This window comes from Xenopus laevis, chromosome 8L, assembly GCF_017654675.1.
Source record: "Xenopus laevis strain J_2021 chromosome 8L, Xenopus_laevis_v10.1, whole genome shotgun sequence".
Lineage (NCBI taxonomy): Eukaryota > Metazoa > Chordata > Amphibia > Anura > Pipidae > Xenopus > Xenopus laevis.
The window spans coordinates 63,829,128-63,847,275 of NC_054385.1; the positions used below are offsets into that span (position 1 = coordinate 63,829,128).

Consider the following 18,148-nt stretch of genomic DNA (forward strand, 5'->3'; position numbering starts at 1 on the left):
CTAGAAAGCAGAACATTTAATAATGGCATGTCCATCAGTTCTATTTTAGGGGACACAGGAGCAACCGGTGGAGTAAAACTCGTATTCACAAGAACAGGACACGGAATCTATGTTGTAAATTTACTTGTCTCCCTTTCCTTTTGATAGTCACTTCCCCAATATCCTGTAAGAAGTGGTCTCTGACTTTTATGGTGGTTATTGTGTTTTTCTTTGGTTAGTTCCTTCTTTACACTTATACTTTGGGAGAAGTTGGATACTGTTCTCATATTCCTCTTACTAGCGTTAAATACTGCGGTCCCTTATTTCAGTGACTAACTACAGAGGGGGCAGAACTTACGGCCAATGGGGTGTTCTGGGGCACTTGGAGATTCATGCAACCAGTTTTGCCGCATTCATGCATATTCTGCACTCAGCAGATGTTCCTAGACTGTGGGGTTGGCCTTTGTGTAAGGGCCCAGCTTCACCGTCAAGCAAAATAAAATTTGGAGCAAATACACTATATAGCCAAAAGTCTCCAACCACCTTTTCTTATCTTTAACATTCCCTATTTAAGCCATACCAATCATTGATGATAGAGATGCCACTGCAGCATACACAGTCATATATTTACCAATCTGTTTTATTGATTTTTGTTTAAACTGCAGTACAACAGGTATAGAGGGTCTCAAAGTGGCCACTGGTATAAAAGAAAAAATGGAAGAACAAGAAAACAAAGCCACATGCTTAATAACCACTGGAAAGTGTTGTCAAATTCTGTTGAATCATATATATTATTAATTCTGTGCTTCCTAATTTGTGGCTGTTATTTTAGAGAATGTCCTTTCCTGTGTTAGCAAGATAAGGATCCCATGCTCAAAGGTCCATTCAGTATTGGTTTGCAGAAATAGGAGTGAAAAGAGGACCAGCCACATGTTAATAGTCTTGGTTTTGCAAAGAGATTTTGGACAGGCAGGTGTTCACATACCTTTGGTTATATAGTGCTTATTTACCGTCCTGCATTCTCCAGCCACACAATAGCAGAGTGTATGTCAATTTATATAGTGTATTTTCTTAATTCTATGATTTACATGTCCTGAACATATGGGGTACATGAAACTTCAAAAACATCATCTGGCATAGAGGGTGCACAATTATGCACATACAGTAGAGGGAAATCATTGTGAAAGCTGGAAAGCCAGAAAGAATGAAAAACAGAAGGAAGATGAGAGGAAAGCAGAAATTAAAAACATTTTTTTTTAAGAAAAAAACTGGATACAGCTAGAAGAGGGGATGTGAAGTGATAATTAGAAGCAAAGACAGTAGACATTGAAGGCTTAAAGGGAAACAATACACCTGAAAATTTTAGGTCTCTATACTAATATATATTGCATACAACAGTCCATTTGCAAACACTGCTTCAATTAAATAAACCATTTTCATAAAAATATACTTTTCTGGTAGTACGTGCCATCGGATAATCCTAAATAAAAAATGTGTAATTTAATGTACTATGGGCCACCTCCTTAATTGTATCAGGGCAAGATTTATATGTCAATGTGGTAAGATTCTTTATTAGGTCACTTACTATGATATAGATTTCCTTGGTATGCTGTGATCATATTACTAGGATCAGCTTGTTAAACAGCAGCCCATATTAGACAGAGCATGTGCTGTGTCGCATGTGGAATGTTACTGAGCATCCCAAAAGCGTACAAAAAGTGCACAAAAAAAACCTTTCTTCACTCTGCTCTTCCAACCAGACACCTGCCCTTCTGTTCCCAATGATTAACTCTTGGCTTTTCTTTTACTTTGTTAAGCTGTTCTGAGCATAAAAAAAAAAAGATTGGAGTTCTGGGGATATATTTTAGAGGCACAGTCCTTCAGTCTTGTAGGTTTCTTGTTAAGGAATGCAAGCTAAAGCTAAACTGAAGGTTGATGCTCACTGTCACATTGTCCATACTTTATGCTATGGGGTAGATTAGGTACTCATAGCCCTTAATCTTTATATGTTTGTTCCTTAACTGTAATACCCTTATTTCATTGTTCAAAGCAGACAAGACAAGTGTTTTTTTTAATATTTTACAAGATATAATTGATTCACGTTTCTAAAATTACGGGAGTGCGCAGGCCAACTTTGAAATGTTTAATTGTCAGATATGTTATTCTGAAATGCATTTTATGGATCCAGTGTATATGAATTAGCCAACTGTTAGAAGTGGAAATCATATTTGTCCAAACTGTCCGTTTTCCACCAAATTGCCTAGCACCTTACAGCGCAGCAGTGCAAATGGGCACCAATCATTCCTTGCTTCACTCAACATTTTCCAAGCCTCTTTCATGGCCTTGGGTGTTACACCGTGGGAGGTGAACATTGTGCTGTAACAGCAGCCATTATGAGGTATACGCATGGAGCCAGATAGCCTTGCTGAATGTTTGGGGGATATTCCAGCTGCCCATGCCAATATTCCCACATAGGCATCCTCCAATGAAAGAATGGGGCCTTTTCCTGTTTGTTGCAATAACGACTCAACTACTTCATGAGACAAAATATAACCTGTACCACTGCAGTAGGGTGGGAAGTAGTTTTCTGTGAACACATCAGTAGAAATGTAATGCCGACTGTCATGATTTCGGTCAGGGTAGACATTCCAGTGCATCCTCCCTAAAAAGAGAGGACCATGTTGTCCCTGAAGGTATCTTGACATGGAAAATGTATTTACAAACACATCATCATCAGTTTTCATCAGGAACTTTGCACCATGACAACTTTGTGACATCCATGATAATCCCACTAAAGTTTTTAAGGTCAGATTGCGGTAACTGTCAGTAAAGGCAGCTTGGATGATGTCCCCATGGATCTTTGCCTCCTGGAACAAAGCAGCTTGATCATTCTGTGACTGAGGAAGCCCTAGTACAAACAAAGTGACCACCGAAGAACCCAAGTTGGAGGAAGACCCCCAGGTCTGCCTGATAGCATTGCGTTGCTCATGGTGTAATGTAGAGCTAGAGACTAAGATAAGAAGCAAGGGGGGTGGTGAACAAGCTTTAGCAGGGGAAAGGAGAATAGCTGGGGGTTTAAATGGAGTAGCTGAAAGAGGAGAACGAGTCGGGTAGAAAAGTGGAAGTGCATAGGAAATAATCTCTTCATGGTGCCCTGAGAAGAACAGAAGAGTTAATATAAAGAGAGAAAGGCACAAAAAGAGAAGAAATAAACGTCGACGAGGGATACACAACCGATGTACATTTAAAGCAATGCGTAAAAACATGGCAAGTGAAGAAATCTCTTTAGGCTGCTTATTTAAATGGGTCTCCTGTTTTGTTTTACATTTGCCTCATTTGAACATTTAGGAGTTAATGACTGCAAATACACAGGGGGTGCAGTTCCAAATGAAATATGCCCAGCGGCCTAATCTGAAACAGCAGCAAAGTCATAAACCAGTTGTTTGCTCCCATTTGAGATCAATCTCAGACTGTTGCTGGCTCATTGGTGAGAGCACTAAGATGACATCCTTGCTGAAAGTAGAGTATTCAGATTGTGTCCACTGAACCTAGAAAACAAAGAGAACAGAATTTGATTACTTTGAAGTGATAAGAAAATGATTTGAATAAGAATCCATCACAGAAAAAAATGAAAAATTGACAAATGTGTTCAACTGCTTTGCACATCCTGACCTCTCACCTGTCCAAGTCATGTGTTTTGTATACAGAAAGAGTTTCAATACACAAAATAAATGGTTACATGGGAAAGTAACAAAATCAGTAGGGATGCACTGAATCCAGGATTTGGTTTCGAGATTTGTCCAAGATTCTGTCTTTTTCAGCAGGATTCTGTTTCAGCCGAGTCCAAATACATGGCTGAACTGAATCCGAATCCAAGAAAATCACTTGACATACAAATTAGGGTTCAGATTCAGTCTGGGATTCGGCTGAATCTTTCACAAAGGATTCGGCTGAATCCTAAAACAGTGGATTTGGTGCATCCCTTCAAATCAGTTACCCATTTCTATTGATTGATTATGAATTCCTTTATATTATCATCATTTGATATTAGAATGCATTGCCCCCTCATTGTCTGCGTGTACAGGTATGGGACCTGTTATCCAAAATGGGACCTGTTATCCTGCGGTTTTCCAGATAATGGATCATTATGTAATTTGGATCTTAAGTCTACTAGAAAATAATGTAAACATTAAATAAACCCAAATGGTTTTCTTACAATAAAGATTAATTATATCTTAGTACCTTGTACTTGATCCAAACTGTTTTATTATTACAGAGAAAAATTAAATCATTTTTAAAAATGTGCATTATTTGGATATAATGAAGTCACGGGAGACTGCCTTTCTGTAATTGGGAGCTTTCTGGATAACGAACCCCATAACTGTATACCTATTCCACGGACGGCTGAGTTCTCTTGGTTCAATGTGGAAGTATCACAAAATATTTAAAAGGTATACTGGCACGAAAATGTCTCTGTCTTAAATATATTGATAATGGGTTGAGTGCAGAGGCCCTCTTGTGCTCACCACTAATTTTAAAAATATTAAGCGGGGGGTGCAATGAGGCTGTGACCACCAAATTCATACAGACAAATACAAGAAGTCCTCTGCACCCAACCCATTAAAGGGATACTGTCATGGGAAAAAACATTTTTTTCAAAATGAATCAGTTAATAATGCTGCTCAAGCAGAATTCTGCACTGAAATCCATTTCTCAAAAGAACAAACAGGTTTTTTTATATTCAATTTTGAAATCTGACATGGGGCTAGACATATTGTCAATTTCCCAGCTGCCCCAAGTCATGTGACTTGTGCTCTGATAAACTTCAATCACTCTTTACTGCTGTACTGCAAGTTGGAGTGATATCACCCCCCTCCCTTTTCCCCCCAGCAGCCAAACAAAAGAACAATGGGAAGGTAACCAGATAGCAGCTCCCTAACATAAGATAACAGCTGCCTGGTAGATCTAAGAGCAACACTCAATAGTAAAAACCCATGTCTCACCGAGACACATTCAGTTACATTGAGAAGGAAAAACAGCAGCCTCCCAGAAAGCATTTCTCTCCTAAAGTTCAGGCACAAGTCACATGACTAGGGGCAGCTGGGAAATTGACAAAATGTCTAGCCCCATGTCAGATTTCAAAATTGAATATAAAAAAATCTGTTTGGTATTTTGAGAAATGGATTTCAGTGCAGAATTCTGCTAGAGCAACACTATTAACTGATTCATTTTGAAAAAATGTTTTTTCCCATGACAGTATCCCTTTAACAATATATTTAAGACATTGATGAGAAATGTCAGCAACTCCTTTTTGTTCTAATAAATGTTTTCTTTTTTTTGTTATATCACCTTCTTTATGGATATCTTCTTCTGATGCTGATAGCACCCAGGTACAGTATACCTGCTACACGAGTAGTGCTGGCGCACACACACGTGCGATACCTAAGAGATGGAAACGTATACATGCCTAAACAACCACTGATGGGAAGTTTCGTTGCTGTACATACACAGTTGCAATATCTGACATTTTTAATAAATGGCTTGATCACTACTTGGTTTCAGGTAATTCTTGTTTTCATATCGTCCTCCAGGCAGCACACACACTTGGGAAAGCTCACAGAAAAAAAAAGCACAGCCAATTAAACAGCCTATGTTAACCCCCGCCTCACCACTCCCAGTAGTGTTTTTTTCTGTCCTTTCCAGGTAGGAAAAGTAAAGGGACTCATGGTCCGAAGATCTAGACAGGGTGCTGTCTGAAGGCCGTATGAGGAACCACCTGAGGGTGGGTTGCTCAGGGGGTTCAGTCCCTTAGGCATACCTGGCAAGGTTGAAGTGGTCCCTTTATCTTCTGTAGGGATAGAGTTGAATCGCTGCCTGTTTTCCCTGCTTGCCATACACAGAGCATTCTCACAGTGCATTGCACTCAGGGCCGCCATCAGGGGGGGACAAGTGTCCCAGGCATGAAGGGGGGCCCGGCCGTGTGCACTTTTGAAAGAGCTAGGCCCCCCTTGAGAGCGCCGAAGCCGTGCGGACATTTTTGTCCCAAACAGCCAAAATGCGTTAGTGCCAAAAAGCCGAAGGACCCGAAGCCACGAAAACAGCCGAACTCCCGAAGCGAGGAAAAGACCGAAGTCATGCAAATAGCCCAAATTGAAGTCCTGAAGCGGCGAAAAGAGGTGAAGTTGAAGTCCTGAAGCCATGAGTTCAATTCTATTGAATTCCAATTTGTGTTTATTTTTTTAATCCCCTGGCCACCAATGTATACAGGAACATGGGAAGATCCTACAAAAGTAGGATCGTCTGTCAAAGAGAACAACAATTCCTGTAGAAGAATCAGGAATAAAAGATCAGATGGACAGAAGGGCTGAGTGCTCTCTTCGAAGGGCTAATGTGACAGGAGTTAACACTTGTAAACCTGCTATTGCAGCCATTTTAGTCTCGAGATTGTTAAAGTTCTGGCTTAACTCTCTTGAAGAGGAAAATAAAGAGATGATATTCTGGATATGTTATATCTCATTAAGATGGCATCAGATTTTCTGTGTGATATGGCCGTCGATGTATTAAAGATGGGAGCAAGAACCATGGCGCTTTCTACAGTGGGCAGAAGAGCTCTCTGGTTGAAAGCATGGGCAGCAGATTATGCATGAAAGAACAGCCTTGTATCCATGCCCTTTGAACTTGGTAGACTTTTTGGCAGTCCGTTGGATAAATTTGTACCTGGAGTAAGGAAAAGGGAAAAACCTACCTCAAGACAGACCCCAAAGTCAAAAGAAACGTGTTTTTTCATTCCTCATCAAGAAAATCTCCGCCTAGGTCATCTTCTTTCAGAAGACCCTTCAGAGATGGAGACAGGGGGAAGAGACACTGGATTTAGAAATAAGTTCTTCAGATCCAGGAATATGGCAAAAGACCCATCCCAAAAGAAAGAGTACATTCAAGGGAAAAGGGTCAAGTTTCCTACACCAGAGGTCAAGAAGAAGAGGGCGGGAGAATCGCTTATTTTCTTGTAGTTTGGGAAAATCCCACATCAGATCTGTGGGTACTGTCAATAATAAGAGAAGGTTATTATATAGCTTTCCACTCATTTCCAAAACCGAGGTTGTGTAAATCACGTGAAAACTGTGAAACAAGAAGCACTAGAAAAGGGCCATAACAGACTTTATAGCCATGAAGGTTTTGGAGTCAGTTCCTCCTTCGGAAATTCAGGAGGGCATTTATTTGCATGTCTTTTTGGTCCCAAAACCAGGAGGAAAATTCAGGCTCGTAATAGATCTCAAATACCTCAATCAGTATGTAAAGAAAAATTCAGAATGGAGACAAGATTGGCATTCATTCAACAACATTCTTCAAGAAAAGGATGTCATGATTTCAATAGATCTAAAAGATGCACATCTCCATTTTCCTGTTCATCCATCCAGCAGGAAATATCTTCGAATTTCAGTATACCTGAAGTCAGTTCAACATCATCTTCAGTTCAAAGTACTTCCCTTTGGAATCACTTCGGCTCCAAGAGTCTTCACAAAAGTGGTGGTTGTATTAGCGGCCGCTCTCAGAAGACAAGGCATCTACCTAGTTCCGTATATCGACGATTGACTTGTAAAAGCATTGTCCAGAGCAGAACTTATTCTTCATTGGCATCTGACCTTTAAGTTGTTGAAGGTTCATGGTTGGGTTATAAACAACGAAAAATCAAACTTGCAACCAACCACCTTGACAAAGTTTGTAGGTCTTAATAGATACTGTCAGAATGAAAGTGTTTCTCCCGGCAGACAAAGTAGAGTCCCTTTATACAGCGATACAGGAACTTATTCTTATATGGTCTCCTTTCGGAAAGCAATGAGAGTTCTGGCGCTGATGACGGCATCAATAGAAGCCATTCCTTGGGCGAAGGCAGATATCCATCCCCCTCAACAAGATTCTTTGGAAATCGGATCGTCAATATTCTTGTTGGACAAAACCTTCAGGGTGTCGGTCAACTTGAAGAAGGAACTATATTGGTGGTGCAACACAAGAAATTTATCCCAGGGAAAATCCTTCAGGAATCCGCAATTCATTTCAATGATAACCGATGCATCCGTTTTAGGATGGGGTGCTCATGTGGCACATCAAATGATACAAGAGAGGTGGTCACCATGGGAAAAAACGCGTCCAATTTCAAGGGATTGAAAGCCGTCAGGTTAGCTCTGATGAGGTTCAGCAGACCGCTCAAGAACCAACATGTATTGATCCACTCAACGGTGTCTTATCTCAACAGACGAGGGGGAACCAGGATACCTCTGTTTATGAGGGAGTGCCAGAAAATCATGAATTGGGCAGAATTAAATCTTCAGTCCATCAAGGCAGTCCATATAAGTAGTGGACAGCGGGTTAGCAGATTCTCTAAGCAAAGTGTCCATGAGTCAGGGGGATTTGGGGGGAACTCAATGACCAAGTGTTTCATCAGATAGTGAAGAGATGGGGATGGCCTCAAATAGACTTGATGGCATCGAAAAAGAACAAGAAACTCCCCCTATTTCGCTCATTGAGTAATTTGGACAATCTAACATGTGGATGTGATGTTGATTCCTTGGTCGTTCAAGCTGGCATACATATTTCCCCCATTGCCTATGATTCAAAACCTGTCCTATATCAGGTATTCTTCAATTTTTGCAAGATGGTTTTTTGAAGGTTTGAAACCCAATACGCTTAAAGTTCAGGTTTCAGCACTTTCATATTCCTGTCAACAACCGGAAAATGACCAGAAGAAGCTTAGTACTTTAGACGTACACAGATGTCTGTCAGAGAGGACAGGACAAAGCCACTCAGATCCACAGATCATCAGTTTGTGTTATTTGTAAAAAGGAAAAAAGCTGCAAAATCCTACAGCTCTGTAGGATACAATAAGTCTAGTTCTTATACAGGAATCTAAACCATAAACCTGTGGCAATTATCTCTATTTTAACCTGAACTACCCCATGGATACAGAGCTTGTTTATAGAAACTATAGTAATGTTTCAGAAGTAAACATATGAGTTACACCAGTACATTGTATATTACTTTGGGACAATAGGTTAAGCGCTAAGGTTTAGGCATGTAACATTATTTTCTTTAAGTGCTGTAAGCAGTATTATCAGTGAATGATGGACTATAGCCTCATTTGTATGTTTATCAATACAGTAGAACCCCCATTTTACATCTTTCAGGGGACCAGGGAAAAACGATGTCAAATCAGGGAAAATTGAAAATCAGGGAAATGTATTTAAAGACCCTTGAATGTAAAGTATACAAAGGTCAGAAGTCAAATTAAGGTCAGAAGTCATAATTTTATCTAAAACATATGTAGTGCTCCCCTTCTGCTCCAGCAATGCTCATCACTTTTGCTGCTTCTCAGTCTTCTGCTCATTCACAGTACAGCTGCATAGAAGCCCCTCCTGCTCCACTGCAACACACATAATTCTTCCTTCCCTGCTCACAGCTTGCCACTTTGGCATGGAGGGTCACCTTTCCCTTGCCTTCCTTCTCCACTAGGGCTTCTCACTTTTGCCTGGAGAGTCACATCCCCCCGTACGTAGGCTCTCTCTTCGTGCTTCACTGGTCGGCTGGATAACGTAAAATCCGGGGTTATACTATATTAGGCTATGAGTGAGTGTGTGTGTGTGTGTGTGCTTTCACTCTACCAAAAAGATTCTTGGTTTCCTTACCAGCCCAGTGTATAGTCTGTGACAGGCCCGCTCCCATCCAGCTGCTTCTATGTATATATTGCCCACTACACTCGCTGCACTTCTAACAACTAGGAACTAGGCACATCCCGGAAGACAAAGGCAGACAAATCACACGCGTTCTCTGTTTCTTTCTGGGATACAAAGTAAAGAGACAACATACCCATTAGCAGAGACACCGTTACAGGAGGCAACAAAGACACTTCCAGCCAGCGAACCTTAACCAACGCCTTTCTCTTTAGGGTGTGTCATGATACAGTGTCTAGATAAAGTTGGCAAGATTCAAATCAGGGGAAAAAAAAGCTTTCAACCACGCCGAATGCCTTCTATAGCAACAGACTGACCTATTGGGTAGGGGGGACGTTGGGAGGAAGCTTACCACAATTGCTTCCGGGTGTAAAGTGGATTAGTCCGCACGTTGGTCTTGACAGCGACACGGTAAGTGTGTTTATGTGGATAGTCCGAGGCAATGGAATGATCTGCTATGCTGAGTGCTTGAGCTGTGGGAGGCTACTGTGGGTTTTTATTTTCAATTTCCAGACTTGTCACGCGGTGTGTGCCCACTGCCCAGTATGCTACACAATGGGGAGCACAATTGCTTAACTGCGCCTTTATACTAATTCTGCTGATACATTAGATAGCTTTAAGAAGGGGTTGGATGGCTTTTTAGCAAGTGAGGGAATACAGGGAAATGAAAGATAGCTCATAGTACAAGTTTATTCTGGGACTGGCTTCATATGGGTTTTTATTGGCCTTCCTCTTGATCAAGTAGCAGTTAGGCAGGTTATATAAACACAAAAAGCTTGAACTTGATGGACCTGTGTCTCTTTTTAAACTAACTTACTATGTTAATTTCGAGTATGGGCCTGTGTTAAGATGTTGCCTTATTCGGTATGGTTATTAGTAGGGATGCATCAAATCTGCAAATCCTTTGCAAAAGATTTGTCCGAATCCTAATTTGCATATTGTAGAAAATTCAGTCTCTTTAAATCATTTATGTAAGTTCTATGGTCAACAAACACCACTCACCAAGGTGATATTTTAGTATATTTAATGTGTAAAAATGCGTTGCAGATGATAAATTCAAATTATCAGATATTTAGCCAGTCAAATGCTCTATTGATAGCCTACCAAAATAAAACAAAAATGTATGTATATATTAATATGTTGTATAAAGATTTTGCCCAGAAACCAATTATCCAGAAAGCTCTGATTTACGAAAAGGCCATCTCCCATAGACTCCCATTTTATCCAAATTTTTGAAAATAATTTCCTTTTTCTCTGTAGTAATAATATAGTACCTTGTACTTAGATATAATTACTCCTTATTTGAAGCAAAACTAGCCTATTGGGTTTATTTAACGTTTTCATTATTCTCCAGTAGATTTAAGGTATAAAGATCCAAATTACGGAAACGTCCATTTTCTGGCAAAGCCCAGGCCCCAAGCATTTTGGACAGGTCCCATATCTGTACCAGTAATGGCAGTTTTTTGTCAGTCTGCATGTTTAAAGGTCAGATTATATAAAAATAATGATGACTTGCAAAGAAGTTGGTGGAGCCCAGGTGGATAGCTCTACTGTAAGGCAATATACTTCAACCCTATGCACGGTCAGATATGAGATGAATGAACATAAAGGTCTTATACCCCCTTCCCCCCACACCTTCACCCTCTTGCCTGTACTGAGTTGAACGTTGAACCTGTTCATTGTGATCAAATTCTGTGAAGTCTGATGAGCCCATTAACCCGATTTAAAAACAATGATTAAAGGACTAGTAACGGCTATTTTGTTTTAAAAAAAAAGTGCGTTATTTTTCTTCAGAAAAGGTGACATGGCGACGATCCATCGTGCGGCTGCTCGATTTCTCCTCCCCTATAGCAGGCAGGGAGGAGGAATCAAGCGTCGCACAATGGATCGTCGCCTTTTCTGAAGAGGAGCGCAAGCGGAGTTTTGGTAAGTTATTACTTAATAAAGACTTTGCGATTTTAAAGTTACATATGTCTTGGTGTGTTTTTTTTCGTTATATACAAACAAATTAAAAAATAATAAATTTGACGTTACTGGTCCTTTAATAGTTTACAGTAGAACCCCCATTTTATGTTTTTCAGGGGACCAGAAAAAAATGGTGTAAAGGCCAGGAAAATGTAAAATCAGGAAAATGTATTATACATAATATATAGGTGGGACCAAATGAGGAAAAACTTAAAATCAGGGGATGTAAAATGGGGGTTCTACTGTATATGTATTTGTGTGTACTGACAATCTATGTATGTTATTTGTAAACAGATGGCGGAACAATTACAAGAGAAGTTACAGTCCGAGATCTCCAAATACCAGCAGCTCCAGAAAGGTACATATTCTACTGGTGCATAATCTCTCACTTTATTGGCTCAGATAATTGTACATTTGTTATTTGATAAATGTATCACAAATGGTAGTTCTAATATTGATGTTAGTGATGTGTATGTAGCTGGGTACAGGTCATTTTATTGTACTTCTGTAGGGGTATTTGCACCACCAGATTGTGAGCATAATGTTGCTCAGCTATAAGTATTTTAACATAAACCATGTGCACAATGACATGTCTGCTGGGCTGTTAGGCACCACAAGCAGTTGCCACATAGATTGGATATGTCCCCCACACCAAGAAAGCAGAAGAATAAAGGACAGGAAGATGCATGCTAATTGAGTGGTCTGTGTAATACTAATTATAAGTATATTAGGTACATGCATCGTAGAAAGGTGACTGTTGAGCTGGTTCCCCTATATGGGCCCAGAGCAAATACTGGTGTTCGATTGGGGGGTTTAGGTCAGTTAGGGTGAGCATTAGAGAGAAAGTCAGTTTAATATCATTGATGCTTCTGGAAGCTCAGTCAGAAATCATGTTATTTTATGTAAAAACACATTTGATGCACTAGATATTCTAGGGACTATGGTTGAATCACTGATGCTGCAGTATATTAATATATATATATATATATATATATATATATATATCTATATATATATCTATATATATATATATATATAATATATATATATATATATATATATATATATATATATATATATATATATATATATATATGTATGTGTATGTAACTGTTGGCTAAGAGAGACCTGTGGAAAGTTCCAAACAGTACACATTTATTTTAAATGACCAGTAATACCAAACATTGAAGGTGTTTTATATTTAAATATAATGTACTGTTACCATAAACTGGAAAAATTAAGTTTGCTTTAGAAACTCTACTGTAGTTATATAAAAAACTGCTGTATAGCCACGGCAAAGGTTTCTATTCATATGACTAGATCAACAGATCTAAACTTTAAGGGGCCTATTAGGAAAAATATTGGAAAAAAACATCACTGGTGATGTTGCCAATAGCAGCCAATCAGCAATTAGATTTCAACAGTCACGTACAAGTTAGAAAACAAAAATCCGATTGGTTGTTATGGGCAATATCACCAGTGATGTTTTTCTCAAATGTTGTACACAGCATAATAAATAGGCCCCTATATGTTAATAAAAATATTTTACATTTTTGATATTACTGGTCCTCTAATTCTTTATCTATAGTTTTTGTGTGTGCTTTTGTGTTTTATTGCCTAGTATTACCCTGTCTTGTTTCTTTCTTTAGAGATCAGCACTAGTATGTCAGCCAGGCAAAAGCTTGAGGCTCAGTTGACTGAAAATAACATTGTGAAACAGGTGAGTTTGCTGCAAATATAGATAATTACTGTATATGTAAGCACACTTGCACAAGGGGTGGTTAACATTTAGTGTGTTATAGAATTGGTAATTCTAAGCAGCTTTTGAAATGGCCTTTATTTTTCTCTCTTTATTGTTCTTTTTCATTATTTGCCACCTTACTCTTTGCAGAGTTTCTGTAAGGCTACAAATGTATTGTTATTGCTCCTTTTTATTATTCATCTTTCTATTCAGGCCTCTCCTACTCATATTCTAGTCTCTTATTCAAATCAATGCATGGTTGCTATGGTAATTTTGACCCTAGCAACCAGATTGCTGAAATTGCAAACCAGAGAGCTGCTGAATATAAGGCTATAAAAAAACCACACAAATATGAAACCCAATGGTAAATTGGCTCAGAATACCACTCTCTACATCATACTAAAAGTTATTTTGAAGGTGAGCAACCCCTTTAAAGGGGAACTCCACACAAACATAACTTAGGCTTTTTGAAAAGTAAACATAATTTCAAGCAACTTTGTTATATACATCAATAAAAAAATATGCAGACTTTTCATGAATTTTAATGGTTTTTGACAGTTCCCTAAGCCTAGCCCCCTGCTCTCCTGCTGATCTCTCTGACTACTTTGCTGAGCTGTCTGACTACTGTTACTTTGTATCAACAGCCATCTGTCCTCAACCTGCATCCTCCAAATCCCACAATTCCCTGCACACGTGATTTCAATAAGGAAAGGAACATCATATTGCAATGCATTGTGGGTTATGTAGTTCCTGCATGTTGTCTGTAAGCTGTGGAGAAGTTGTTACAATTTGTAACATCAATGTTTAGTCCCTTCTTCCCTGCCAGGATTTCAAATGATGCAGAAAAAGAAAGAACTGTTGAACAGCTGGATTTCAGCCTAGAAAATGGCATATAAGAATCTTGCCTATAATGATGATGGGTATATTAGGGGTTTCTGTGTTATGTGGGCCATCAAATTTTGGTTTGAAAGCCGGAGTTCCCCCTTTAATGATTGTCAAGCAGAAAAGAAATATAAACTGATCATATACCTCAGAATCCCATGACCTTTATAAAAGCACTCTGCCTGCACTCTCAGGATAAGGGTAAAAAGTAGAGGAGTTTACATCTAAGATCCTTTGTCTTTCTTACTTAAACCTCCACCCGACTGCTTAGTAGTCAGACATTTCTGAAGTAGGTCCTCAATACAAGAGGCTTTACAATCTGGTTGGAAAGTTGTGAAACCTATTTATTCAACTAACAATTCAGTTTATAAGCTGTATCTAATAGGGCTTCTGGAGAGGGTCTGCACTGCATAAGAGAGCAGCTTACAAAAACTGAACACTACCACCAACACACATCTTGGCAATACACATTAGATGTGCTTGTATTATCCTTATGTGGTGGGTGCATGCTGTTATGTGGTGGGTAATATAAAGAAGCAGTAGCACTAATAATGAAAATAACTGCAAACTGAGACTGTATTCCATTTTATATAAGCTACAGCAGGGCTGTCCAAGTTGAGGTCCGTGGGCCCGGATGTAGCCCTTCAAATGATTTTTATAGCCCTCAAAGACTCCATACAACTCAGTATATTACATCATCTTTAATTCGACCCTTGAACATGCTATAATGAGAAATAACCGGCTTTGCAGTACTGAGCTAAAGTATTCACATACCTCTTATGTTTCCATTAGACAAATACATTGGGGTCATTTTGAAATTGGTCCTGAATTAATTTTTTTATTGATTTTTATTATTAATAACAACAATCGGGAATCATGTTTTGGCATATAGAGAATGTCAGTTATAGAATAACTAAAGGGAAGATGAAAAAGGAACGTTGAGAATGAGAGGATTGTAGAGGATTCTTAAGAATAAAACTTTTGTAATTGTTAAAACATATCAATAATGAATGTTTCTATACATGTGTGAAGGAGCTGGCTCTCCTGGATGACAGTAACACTGTATATAAACTAATTGGTCCAGTGCTGGTGAAGCAGGACCTGGAAGAGGCAAAGTCTACTGTGGATAAAAGGCTGCAGTACATTAATGGAGAAATGTGAGTAGACTGTGTTTTTTTACATAGTATTTTTCCTTATCTGTTATTAATATCACCTGATTTGTATAATGTTTATATGTTTGTTTCTCAGCAAAAGATATGAGACCACACTTAAGGATATGGAGCAGCGTTCAGAGCAACATAGAGGGACCCTTAGCAAGCTTCAACAAGATTACCAGAGAGCACAAGGAAAGGGGCCAGTGAAGGCCTGAGGGAATTGAAAACAATGTATAAGCCTAATGTGGCTTTCCGTCTTTCATTAATTTTCCAGGACTGTGTATCCAAAGCTTTGGCAACCATTGAACTTCCCGGAATACGTCCTGACATATATAACTGGTGCCCCTTATTGGACAGAAAAGGCTTTCACTGTGGAAATACTGTGTTTGAATTGTGTGGGGTAATAAAATGCTTTGACTTGGATACTCTTGAGTGGGCCTGTCTTATCTTTTCCTAGGAGCTCAATGGTTATAACTGAATATTACATGTAAGAAATGCAATATATAGATAGAAAGAAAGAAATGCTTCTGCACAGTAAATTGATCGACTTCAGACTAATGAGTAATAAAGACCAGGCTCCTCTCATAAAAGATATGAAAGCAGTGAAGGGAATGGTGAGACCATGGGGCAAATTCGCTAGCGTTGGTCATTTTCGTTACTTCGCAAATTCACTAATGAACGCTGGCGTAAATTCGCTAGTGTTACTTCACACCCTTAAGCCTGGCAAATTTTCGCTACGGACGTAACTACCCAAATTCGCTAACTCGCGCATTGTACTGAACGCTACCTTTTACGCTAGACTTCGCAATAGAGTAGATAGGGATTGCTTCAAAAAAAGTTCAAATTTTTTCTAAGTCCCAAAAAACGCTGGCATTTTTTCTATATTATGGGTGATAGGCTGAAAAAGATCGAAAATTTTTTGGGGCTCCCCTCCTTCCCCCCTACATTTCCTAACTCATGGCAACTTAACTATACAGTGTGTATAGGGCAAAAAAAAAATTTTATTTGATGTTTTGAAGGTTTCCCAGGCATTTGTAGTGATTGTACGTATTCCTCCATTGAAATTTGAATTTGGTGCCCTATGCAAATTAACCATCGCTAGCGTAACTTTGCTTAGCGAATCAACGCTAGCGCAACTTCGCAACCTTGCGCTACCCCTGAGCGCAACTTCGGATTTTAGGGAATTTGCGGAGCGCTGGCAAAGTGCAGCGAAGTTACACCTGGCGCAACTACGAATCTTAGTGAATTTGCCCCCATGTATCTTAAAAAGGGTTCCCTGATCCTACACCTCCAAAAAATATATCCTATATAATAAAGTTGAAGTGTCTCTGCGTCCAGTCCCTGTGTCCGTGGGATTGCGCTACTGCGCATGTGCCCCACGGACCGTCTCTGGCGAATGTTTGACTACAAATGTTCTAGCGCCCGTTAATTTAACGGGCTTAATGTCTAGTTTTTATAATAAGATATTAAAATTCTAAGCGACATTGCAATGCACATCAAAAATACAGTGATTCAATGGTTATTTATTTGTAAATGTAATGGCTGTTAAAAGCAGTGTTTTCCTCCAAGCCTTTTAATTATTGGCTTATGCCATTGAAACCTTTAAAGAACTGTAATGTATATTTTAAAAGTTGCTTAAAAATTGCATATTTTACAAAACAAAAAAGTGGTGTACTGTTGTCTACACACCAGAGAGAATGTTATTATATTACATAAGTAAAATCATTTTATAAATGTCTCCAGTTCCAGTACTGGACACGTGTTTCGTTTGTGGTACTAGTGGGGCAATGAAACAGAAGTTGGATAAGGTGCCTCTTCTTTGCAGTAGGGAATATTTTAAAATTAATGAGCAGCTTTCATTGGTTATACAGAAATACATTTTTTTTGGTCCTGTAAAAGTTACACAATACAGGAAGGAAAGTGGCAGGCAAGGCATAAACAAAATTCATAACAATGATATTAACCTCCCGTACATTTATTAAATGTCTTCTCTAGGAAAGACTACATAAACTAGCCATGGTATAGACCAGCTTTTCAATGTAGTGCATGTGTAATGATTTGATACACTGCTGGGAAGAAGGTTGTTTGTTTCTTCTTGTACTACAGTAATTAGGTTGGTAAAAATTCTGCATGGTGCTTTCTGTTCTGTGTTACAAATCATCCATAATGCATCTCTTCTGGCACAGATCCATTGGACTGGCTACAACACTTGAAGAGGGCGGGTACGCAAAGAAGTATTATAGATTTAAAGGGAATGTCCACACAAAACATCATTTTTTACCTAATAAAATATCATTCAGACTGTTGAAACTATGTAAGACAAGGCAGCTGATTAACAGACCTGTCTTTGCTGGGGGACTTTTGCTGACTTTTCTGAGTTAATTGTCTTTTTCTTCTGACTATCTCCTGCTTTCAAATGGGGGTCACTGACCCGATTTAAACAACAAATGCTCTGAAAGGATACACATATATTGATATTACTCCTCTTTCTGTTCAGGCCCTGTCCTATTCATATTTCTCATTTAAATAAAGTGCAGGGTTACTAGGATTATTTGGATCCTAGCAACCAGATAGATGAAATCGCAAACTGGAAATGCTGCTGAATCAAAAACTAAATAACTCAAAAACCACAAATAATAAAAAATGAAAACCAATTGCAAATTGTTTCAGAATATCACTCTCTACATTTTACTAAAAGTTCC

General features: G+C 38.9%; 2 protein-coding genes across 5 annotated transcripts; one reads left to right on the forward strand and one right to left on the reverse strand.

Annotated features, from left to right (window-relative positions):
• Window positions 1–601: 601 nt before the first annotated feature.
• b3galt4.L (Beta-1,3-galactosyltransferase 4 L homeolog) lies at window positions 602–9,975 on the reverse strand. Of its 2 annotated transcripts, none has more exons than XM_018230121.2 (2): window positions 9,841–9,975; window positions 602–3,527 (listed from the first exon to the last, which is right to left on the reverse strand). In XM_018230121.2, exon 2 carries the CDS (start codon window positions 3,243–3,245, stop codon window positions 2,202–2,204), a length of 1,044 nt encoding a protein of 347 aa, XP_018085610.1. In that variant the 5' UTR covers window positions 3,246–3,527; window positions 9,841–9,975; the 3' UTR covers window positions 602–2,201. The 2 variants fall into 2 exon arrangements, with proteins under 2 accessions (XP_018085610.1, XP_018085611.1); XM_018230122.2 differs by lacking the exon at window positions 9,841–9,975 and adding an exon at window positions 9,660–9,794.
• pfdn6.L (prefoldin subunit 6 L homeolog) lies at window positions 9,650–15,869 on the forward strand. Of its 3 annotated transcripts, none has more exon segments than NM_001096949.1 (5): window positions 9,650–10,115; window positions 11,964–12,027; window positions 13,319–13,389; window positions 15,325–15,449; window positions 15,541–15,869. In NM_001096949.1, coding segments are annotated over 4 exon segments (381 nt in total). In that variant the 5' UTR covers window positions 9,650–10,115; the 3' UTR covers window positions 15,662–15,869.
• Window positions 15,870–18,148: the final 2,279 nt, after the last annotated feature.

Bases quoted from the DNA above. Each gene is read 5' to 3' on its own strand.
- b3galt4.L (XM_018230121.2), bottom strand. From the start codon at position 3,245: ATGTTTTTACGCATTGCTTTAAATGTACATCGGTTGTGTATCCCTCGT.
- pfdn6.L (XM_018229275.2), top strand. From the start codon at position 11,964: ATGGCGGAACAATTACAAGAGAAGTTACAGTCCGAGATCTCCAAATAC. The intron at 12,028-13,318 runs GTACATATTCTA...TTCTTTCTTTAG, and splicing joins ATACCAGCAGCTCCAGAAAG to AGATCAGCACTAGTATGTCA. The intron at 13,390-15,324 runs GTGAGTTTGCTG...ACATGTGTGAAG, and splicing joins AAAATAACATTGTGAAACAG to GAGCTGGCTCTCCTGGATGA.